Source organism: Nicotiana tomentosiformis, chromosome 1 (assembly GCF_000390325.3).
Source record: "Nicotiana tomentosiformis chromosome 1, ASM39032v3, whole genome shotgun sequence".
Lineage (NCBI taxonomy): Eukaryota > Viridiplantae > Streptophyta > Magnoliopsida > Solanales > Solanaceae > Nicotiana > Nicotiana tomentosiformis.
This window is the reverse complement of record NC_090812.1, coordinates 110,882,487-110,892,675: the sequence shown is the minus strand read 5'-3', so window position 1 is coordinate 110,892,675 and position 10,189 is coordinate 110,882,487. Positions and strand designations below refer to the sequence as shown.

The 10,189-nt window shown below is 33.4% G+C and overlaps 1 protein-coding gene across 1 annotated transcript; it reads right to left on the bottom strand.

The window, feature by feature from the left end:
• Positions 1 to 949: 949 nt before the first annotated feature.
• LOC104117810 (protein JASON) lies at positions 950 to 3,458 on the bottom strand. Its single transcript, XM_009628920.4, has 5 exons — positions 3,188 to 3,458; positions 2,591 to 2,685; positions 2,462 to 2,497; positions 1,297 to 2,368; positions 950 to 1,208 (listed from the first exon to the last, which is right to left on the bottom strand). The coding sequence occupies exons 1-5, from the start codon at positions 3,272 to 3,274 to the stop codon at positions 1,119 to 1,121; spliced, it is 1,380 nt and encodes a 459-aa protein (XP_009627215.1). The 5' UTR covers positions 3,275 to 3,458; the 3' UTR covers positions 950 to 1,118.
• Between the last annotated feature and the right edge of the window lie 6,731 nt (positions 3,459 to 10,189).

The following is a 10,189-nucleotide window of genomic DNA, read 5'->3' as shown; positions in this document are numbered from 1 at the left end:
AGATTTTTTAACATAAATAATCCATTATTTAAAATAAATAACAAAAATAATACAAAAAATTCAAATATATTAAGCATTTTCAGAAATAGACTACACATATGTTCGAGTAACGTTTTAGGTAATATTATTTCCAGAATTTCAACAGGCAAAAATTGTCGGCTTATGGAGTAAAATATAAATAGAGGTAGAAAAAGTAACTGTGAGTAACATCATATTTTACTCAATGAAGTTTTGTGAGCTATCGCCATTCAATTTCCAACTGTATCTGACACAGTGATACACACTCACTAGAAAAGTATAGTATAGTATAGTCAGAAAGAAAGAAAAAAACTATATATATGTTGCTCGTTTCTGCAATTCCAATTTCCAGTGCAAGATGCATCTAACCGTAGCCATCTTCTCCAACATGCACGTGCCCCCGTAGACTATCTCTCAAACATTTTAGAAGCTTGAAACTATTTATCTGATTTGGAGCAGGAAGCAACTCGAACTACTTTTAGTTTTAGATTAATCAGAAAATATCATTGATGCACTTTAAGGATTCATACGGTGAGAAATTCAAACTCAGAATGCTAAAGCAACATGATATTAAAGGGCATTACAATGATTTAGTCCTGTATTCTCATATTCAAATAGAGCATAGTCCTCCATTCTGCACTCAAACTCTTAGTCTCAGAGCATTGAAATTAGCTCCAAGACAAAAACAAAAAAGTGATCCTTCCATTGGTACAGTTTTCTTTCCAAGTCATTAAATATTTTAGCATCAGACATATATGTTCGAAAAAATAAGGTTGCTCTATATTAAAATATACTCCTCCTAATCAATCATACAAGTAATGCAAAGTTGGTTAACGACCATGTGATACAATCTTGTGATCTTCACCACTGTCACCATCTAGTTGCTATTAACTTCATACATCACAGTATCAAGGAGCAGAGAAACACAAAGTTACAAAAAAATCCAGTACATCACCACTTATCATAGTTACAAAAAAATTACAACAAACAGTTTCCCCATATGCCACTTTCAAATTCACACATACACAACCAAAATCCATAAACTGTATAGAAATAATGAATGTCTCACAAACAGGTGTGCCAGTTTAGATATACAATAATCAAGCTTTAGAGGCTTCTGCAGAACCTTGTTTCAAGGCTCTGTCCAGTCTTGTCTCAAATGGAGTTGAATGCCAATTCACTCTCTTATCCTGCATTGTCGTGAGAACCTCTTAGTACCCCTAGTGATTGTGTAAGCAAGTCGTATCATTACTGAAAAAAATTTCATATCAACCTTACCTCTCTGTACTTGCTAGTTGAGTTTGGTATGCCTTTAAAAGAAGAAGCTGACCCAAAGTTCGTAGAGGGATTCCAGTAGGTCCCAACAGTTCCTATGATAGGCATCTCATCAGGGCTCCGACTGGGTGATTTCCTCGGGGAGGAATACGCCGACATCTGTTTCAGCTCCTCAACTGTCAAGGCACCTAAAATCGGTCTGTCTTCAAAGCTCATCACAGAGTTGGAACCCTGTGAAATACTCTTTTCTGATGTAACAGCCTCAAGCATACCGGAGCCAGCCTTCTTAGTGGTGTCAGGTGTAACCAACCAATTTGAGAGACTAGCATCAACTCCAGTTTCTTGATCCTTAAGCTTTGGCCTGAAACTAGATGATGATGATTGCTTAAATGTCGGTTCTAAACTGAATGAAGCACGAGGGCCTTCTACTTCTGCGGCAAAATTTTCCTTCTGCGGCAGCAGCTTCAAGGGTTCTGCTGCTTTTGATTTAACAGTTTTCCACTGACTGAGGTTTTCCACAGGGTTCAACACAGGATGGATATAAGCACTCCTATCTCTTACATATCCTTTTATTTCGCCCTTTCTCATTTCCTTCTCAGGCATGCCAAACATAGCAGGACTATCCACTTCCTCCTCGTCATTCACTAGATGAAAGGACTTGTCATCAACCTTAGATCCCAATGATGCAGTTACCACTGATTCAGACCACACTTGAATTCCACCTTCACAATCGGAATCCCCGCTGTAGTCTTCATCATCGAGATCACATTCGCCGTCCAAGTCACTGTCGTCACCAAACTCCTCACCCTCATCATCACTGTCTCTACAGTTCTGATACCTGTGGTTTGGAGGGTATGATCTAACACTAGATATGGCTGAACCCTCTTCAGAGGAAGTGTTGGACTGGCTTGATTTAGCAAGACAACCCTCCTCTTCTTCGTTTTCACCAGCTTTCTTGCTTTCAAGTAAAGAATCTGTACTTTCATAGATTGAAACAGGATCATATGTAGTGACCTTTGAATCAAAGGTAACTCTTTTTCTAGCACTCAAGCTCAGTTGTTCCTCAGACCTATCTCTGCATCACAAAAATCCATATTATTTAACTTGGTAAAATGTGGTGGAAAATATAGAAAACAAATTAAAGGCACTAATAAAGTCAGTAACTCACTGTGCTTCTGCAACCAAGTTTCGAGACCCATCATCTCTACATCACAACAATCCATATCATTCAACTTAGTAAAATATAGTGGAAAAGATAGATAATGAATTTAAGATACTAGTAAAAGCAGTAACTCACCGTGCTTCCGCAACAAAGTTCTCAGAGGAGGGTTCCTCTGTGATGCTTTGTTCAGTGGAGATGGTGCTTTTTGGAGGATCCCTACAGACATGTTTCTGCAGCAAAATAGTACACCAATCAAGAAATTAACTTAATTAACCCTAATGGGAGTAAAACCTTATACTGAACTTGACTATAGCTCAAATTTAGATCAAACAAATTTCAAGAATTTATTTTTCTTTCTACCCTAGGAGTATAGCAAGTAATAAAGGGTTAGTCCAAAACACTCATTTAATCAAGAATAAACTTTTCTGAAGTAAAATCTTATTTTTAACTTGTTTAAATGGTTCTAAAAGACAAAATCATAGCTCTATCCATTTGCCCAAAAACTGTTAGGATAATTTATGACACTAACCTAGAAATGTCCATCATCATCAGTTTAATTAACCCTAACCCCACTTAAACCAACTTCCACAACATTAACTAAAGCTGAAATCTTGCTCAAAAACAATAGAATTTCAGGAATTCACTTTCCAAGAATTTCATAAATAGAACAAGGAAAATAGGGAAAAGTAACAACTAAAGAGTAGCCCAGAAGGGTTATTCTGAAACACATACTTGGTCTCGAGGGATGACTTTGTGCCTCTGTTTGCTGCGACGTTTCTTGTCCTTATCACCACCAAAACACCCAAGAAAACAACCCATTTAAGCAGAACTCAAATTTGTTGTGAACTCAAATCTTGGTTTCAGATTTGGATTCTGTTCCAGCCAAGAATGGTGGAGAAATAATAACAAAGGGGTATGTATTAGCCAAGAATCCTCATGATGATAGCAGAGGAGGAGCGTTTGGGGAGTGGAGTAACTGAAACGGTCAAGAAATTTGGTGGGGGGGCTAAGACAGGAAGGGGGAAAGGGGTTTATTACTTTGAAAAAAGTGCAAGTGACCGTTATACTGGAGTTGATAATTGTAGTGGGGTTTTGTGCAAGAGAACAGCCTGTACTACCAACGTTACGTATCACAGCCGTGGATTTTGTTACTTTATTTTGATTTCTTTCTTAATAAATAATAATACTTTGTTTCAATTTACATTGACATATTTGATCGAATACGGAGTTTAAAAAAAGATAAAAGACTTTTGAATTAGTGGTGTAAAATGAGGCACATATAATTCGTGTGGTCATAAATGAATGCATAAAGGTAAATTATTTTCAAATAAAAAAAATGGTCATTCTTTTTTGCACGGACTAAAAAGGAAATAAGTTTACATAAATTGAAACGAAGGGAGTAATAATAATGGTGGGTTAAAAGAATTTTATAATATGAACTACCGGATAACTATTCATAATAAATGAATTAATAAATCAAAAAATTAAAGTAAACAATTTGCTATAATAGAATATTAATTTACACCTGGTAATATAAAAGAATCATTCCATTAGTACATATAATCTAAATCTTTTTAATAACACTTTCACTTCTTTTTTTGGAGGGACGAGATTCAAACATTACAATTCAAATCAATCTCTAACTCCACTGAAATAGCTCTAATCAGATTTAATTAGCCTATCTTGTGAGATCCGAACCACATCATCTGGTAAATCCTTTTTAGTATAATTTTTTTCTATTTTTGCAGCTCCCTCTAGGTGATGAAGTACTTCCTCTATCTCAACTTGTTGGGAACTATTGTTTATTAAAACTAGTTTGATCAATTTTTTATATTAAACAGAGTAGATTAGTTTTTTAAAAGTTAAATTTAAATATTCATAAATTACATGAAAACAACAGTAAGTTAAAATACTCCTCGTATCAAAATGACAAATGAATACAATCATAAATGTTAGTCAAAATTCATGTAAATTTTCAAATATTTTAATATAGAGAGATTAGTAATGGCACCCACTTTCCTTAAAATCAGGCAAATAGATAAAAGACACACATAATTTTGGCTCGTCAATTATATTTGTTTATTTTATTTCTTATTCTCCTTCAAATTTTATAGGGATATGCAGTTTCCTTTTCCAGATTTAGCACTATAAATGCATTCTTAAAATTGCTTTTATCGGAAAGCTTTACTTTTTCGTGTTCTCTAATCGTGCAAATAAGCTAAGATATGTTTTAAATAACAGCTTTTTATATTACATTAGAAACTTATTTACCCTCACTAAAAAAGTTATCATTTAATTACAATTTGATATATAATTTACCATTTATATACAAAATAATGTATTAGATCACAATCTTCCTCATTTTTTTCTTCCCTGGTGAATTTTGGTGGTCAACCATTTTTTCTTTTTCTGGTCACAACCACTGCCGCCTCCCTTTTCTTCTTATATCAATCGCCCCACGGCCATCAAGATTGAAACTTCTAAATGAGAATTCACTCCCAAAAAATAAGGCCTTTCAATATTGCAGACGAAAAATATCAAACAACAGTAACAATAAGTACAATGAGCTACAACCTTGATTTTTTGAATCCTTATAATCCATAAAATATAGTAGTTAAAGTTAGAAAATATCAATCTTCAGCTGAAAAATCACGATTACAGAAGATGAAACAACTGGATTTTGCATTTGGTGAAACAGAAACGTAAACATATTAATGATTTCTTTTAGCTTTTTTGAATCAATAAACTAATCATATTAATCAGAAGCGTGTAAATTAAATTGGAAGTCTGAATCTATTAAAAACTCCATTGACAGACATTAAAAAGTTTTAAATTCGAAAATCGAATTTTGCAAAATTGTTGTTTGTTTGGATTGGATGTTGTTGCAAATGATTGAGAATATCCTTTGGAGTTTATATCTCAATTTTGAGAGAATTTGGAGAAGATTCAAGGTAGTTTTGGTTGGAATTTCATATTGAAACTCAAAGAAAAAGACATAAACAAATTGTATATATTTTGTATGTTGGTGTGTATATACAACTAACATAATTGTATACAAGTTGTATATAAATTGTATGTAAATTGTAATTTTTGACCGGATTTCTGTACAAAATATTTTGTATTTAAGTTGTAAATGAATTGTAGATTTTGACCAGATTCTGTACAAAAAAATTGTATTTAAATTGTAGATAAATTGTAGATTTTGACCGAATTTGTATATATTTTATAAAAAACTTTAGTTACTTTTCGTAAATAGAAAAACTTAGACAAAATCGGGTAAATAAGTTTAAAATCTCGTATATATACGAAAAAGTCTCTGGGATAAATGTCAAATAGAGGTCCATCACAGAAGTTAATATTACCTTAGTGTGGTTTGTGACTTAACAAAAATTATAACTTCTTCTTCTCCTAAAATTAGTTTGGGGGTAACAGTTGAATAAGCAATAAAAAGAAGTCAAAGTTGCAAAGCAAAATGTAGTTTAAAATAAAGAACAAGGTATACAGTTGAAAAATAAATATTAGTCTAATCCAAATGTGATTTCCCAAGTGTGGCGATTCGAACGTAGGAATAACCCCAAAATACAAGGTAAACGTTCCCTAAATACTGAAAAATCTATCTATAGCTAACAAACTTGTACCATCTATGACATGTGTCCAACCCTCGACTAGCCAATACACGAGGACTTGATTGAAAATTAGGAAAACTAGGGACTAAATAACAAAGGCTAAAAACTTAATTTTATATATATATATATATATATTTGGACTCATTCTTGTTCGGACTCTCAGCTGGACCGGTCCAATTCTAATAATATACACAAATACCCTGTCTTACTTTAAATTTCAGAGTCTAGGTCCAAACCGTGACATCCCATAACAAACCTTGTCCTCAAGGTTTGGGTATATACCAGCAATGACATTCTTATGTTCACTTCCTTCTATTTTGTTACTCAAAATACCACTGACAATCCATTGCACATGTGGAATCGGATTGAAGGATCCCATTTTCCATTGGAAGAATTCATTCAAGTCAAAAACAGTAGTAGTTTCAGTACCAAGGACAAAAGTAGCAATATGCACGAGTCAAAACAAACTACAATTTATAATACTCTACAAAGTTAATTAAAGTTTAGAGTCACCACCTAATATTTAAGGTATACCAGGACACATATATTACACTATATAACAACAACAATAACAACAACTCAGTATAATCTCACTAGTGGAATCTAGGGAGAGTAGTGTGTACGCAGACCTTACCCCTACCCTGGGGTAGAGATGCTGTTTCCGATAGACCCTCGGCTTCCTCCCTCCAAGAACTCCCCACCTTACTCTTGGGGTGACTCGAACTCACAACCTCTTGGTTGGAAGTGGAGGGTGCTCACCACTAGAGCAACCCACTCTTGCCTTATATTACACTATATAATGTACACTAAATTATGGTCTGCGAAACCGTTGAGATTCTGAGTAAGGATTCAAGTTATCTCGAGGGGAAAGTGTTAGGACATCCCTCAAGATTCACAAAATGTGATTCATGTGGACTCAATCAAATAAATGAGTGAAGGTTCAAAAGAATGATTAATTTGATATATACAAAGAACGGTAAAGTAGCTTGAATGAGGTGTGATTAAACAAGAATGTCACATGGTAAAGGATAAATGTCTATGTATGATAAATTATATACAAAAGGGGGATGAAGTATGTGAAAATTATATTTTTTTTAAACTGACAAAATGCAAAGCAAATATGTAGTAACAAGTGAAGTATTTTGTAAATTAACTAAATATATTGTAGTTAAAGAATACACTTGAAAAAATTTGATTTATATCCAAGGGTAAATTATTTTGAATGAGAGGCTAGAGTGTAAGGAAAGGAAAACTTACTCTGAAGTAATTGGCTAAGAGAGGAAAGAATTATTTTTCGTGTAATGAATAGGGTAAGAAAAGAATTAACACAATATTTTACAAAAATACATTAAAAGGGGACAATTAATTGAGACAAGCAAATAATAAAATGTTTGTATTTACGTGCAAATGTAGTAAAAGTAAATGATCAAATGTATGAAATAATTTATATTTTTTAAAATCGGTGCACAAGACACAAAGAGGAGAATTTGGTGTTTTAAAAAAATAGGTTAAATGAGTGAAAGGTATTGATATATGTATTTGACTAACGTACAAAATATAATAAAGAATGATAGACAATAAGTAAGACAAGGTTAAATGTTACAAACACTATGTCTTGCGCCTTTCAATTTAATGAGTAGAGTATGAAAGAATTTTGTTTATGATAAATGAACAAGTATAGGAAATTGTTTAAGGAGTGAGAGTGTAAGATAATATGTGGTGATAATTAGAATATTAACAAATTGACCAAATGAACATTAATTAAAGAATACATTTTGAAAGAATTTGATTGATGTACAAAGATTAACCATTTAAGTGAGAATCTAAATTAAAGAGATGTACTTTACATGATTGACAAAAGGTGAAAAAGAATAATATTTGAACAACCTTTGCATATAATGAATAAAGTAGAAGAATTAATTTGATGAGTACAGAATGAACGTGGTATAAGAAGATGTGTCAAAATATTTATGGCATAGAAAATTATCCTGTTAATATAAAGAAATATTCGCGCTAAAGAATAGGTTATCATTCAACGAGCAACTAAAGACCATTTCTAAAGTCATGGTCTTGAAACACAAATTATGTGAGGCAAGCCCAAATGACGACAAGGCCCAAATCTCTCAAAGAATAGTATAATAATTCAATTATAACTTCTATACAAATTATATCTATCTGAAGCGTGTCAATTAAAGAAGAATTGACATACAAGGAGGTTCGGAAAGCATGCTCATATAATTTTATGACAAAGACAAAATTATTTATTTAATTTTTGGAAAAAAATGACTGTGTTGTCATTTTTTTTTTTTATGTATATAATTAATTTAATTAGTTAGGTATACACCGATTCTAAATTAATTAACCATGTTACAAAATATATCTCATACATACTTCAAGAATTACTCAACACACAATATTTCAAGTTAGTCTGACAATTCACCCTAAGTGTTTGGCAAATGGATAAACATCAAAGCAAGCAAGCAAAAATAACATCTATTTAATTCTTTACTATACTTTACGTTTGAGTACATCCCGACAACGGAAAGTATGAAGTGAGGATCGATGAGAGATTTGTCTTCGTCTCCGAACGACATCTTTCCAAAGCGTTTTGGATAAAGTACGAAACATAGGCAGCTATTAGGGAATCAAAGTTGGCCAAAATAGCATCAAGCGTTCAACAATAAGGCGACGGCAAGGCAACAAGTTCCTCACAGGCTACCACAAAACAAATAAATGGGTCTTTGTAAGAGATTCAAGACAAATAAAATCAAAGACTTGTTAAAGAATTTGAACTTCGTAGCACAGTAGGATAATATGGATGAAACAAGCAAAACAATCTCCTGTCAACTTTGCCGTCTTCAATGAAGGTCGCTGGAGAATATGGAGGTCACCGTGTGTTGAGTTGGTAGCATCGCTTCCACGGCAAACACCGGAACGACGCCTGAAACGGGGGTCAAAGAGCAGCGGTCACATGAGGTCTTCTTCTCGGTTATCTGAACAACTCTAAAGGTTTCGATCTTAGACCAACCATTTTTGTCGGTGTTCGATGGCTCGTCGGCATTTCCATTTTTTGACCACATCTAAAATGCTCCGACCAAAGTCATAATAGGGAGATAAAGGACAGGACAATAAGGTTTTCGGCCACGTGGATGGTCGACTGTCTTCTCCAAAATAAGGGGATGAAAGAGACGGATGGTTCTCCGTGTGAGAACAAGAGAGAGTATGAGGGGAGAACAATGAGAAGTGAGAAAGAAGATGGTGAATCAAGTTCGCCGGTCAGCCGGTGACAAAATCCGGCAGCGGCGGTCACTGGCAGGGGTAAGGAAGAAGGGCGTTGCCCCTTTATTCTCAAAGTAAGAGGGAAGTCTCCAAGGGGATGTAGCTGAAGGTGTATAATAAAGGGGGTTAGAGTTTTGAGAGGGTAAAGGGAACTTTTATAGTAGGGCTTTTAGGTTGTAAAAAATATCTCCTATGGGGACCTAATTTTAGTAATAAATAATTGTAAAATGGAAAGCAAAATATATGGTCAAAATTGTAAAGAATGTCATGTCACATCGATGTCATGTCACGGCATTGTCATGTCACATCAAATATCTTGTTACATTGAATGTCGACGGGACACTAATTTGAATAGATTGGATCCGTATTTTGAACTAAACTCAATTGGCTTTCGTGTAATTAATAGACTATGTTATATAAGAAAATATTTATTTAATCACTAAATATTGTAGTATTTATTTAAAATTATAATTGCTACGATGATGTAGTAATTATTATTTATTTTTGAAGGACAATAAATTGATGTCATATCCTAGTATTTGGAAAATAGGAGAATAATCAATAAATTATTCTGATTTTGTTAGAAAATGCACAAAAATGATAATATTTAACTAATTGCAATAAAATGATAAAAGTTCCCATATTTTGTAAAAATATGAGTAATTATCAATAAATTTCATTAAAACTATATAATGTGCAAAAACTATATTTTTATCATTTTTCACTAGGGAGTATGCATAAGTTAATTGTAAAATACGGATGGTCAAAATTGAGTATCAAAAACTGCCCCTCTTTGACCGGAGATGATGTAAGAGTCCATGGGCAATGA

What these genes read in the sequence shown, in the direction of transcription:
- LOC104117810 (XM_009628920.4), bottom strand. Translation starts at nt 3,274, where the DNA reads ATGGGTTGTTTTCTTGGGTGTTTTGGTGGTGATAAGGACAAGAAACGT. An exon ending in AAGTCATCCCTCGAGACCAA is followed by an intron (nt 2,686 to 3,187) that starts GTATGTGTTTCA and finishes ATTTTGCTGCAG; the next exon opens with AAACATGTCTGTAGGGATCC. An exon ending in AACTTTGTTGCGGAAGCACG is followed by an intron (nt 2,498 to 2,590) that starts GTGAGTTACTGC and finishes GTTGTGATGTAG; the next exon opens with AGATGATGGGTCTCGAAACT.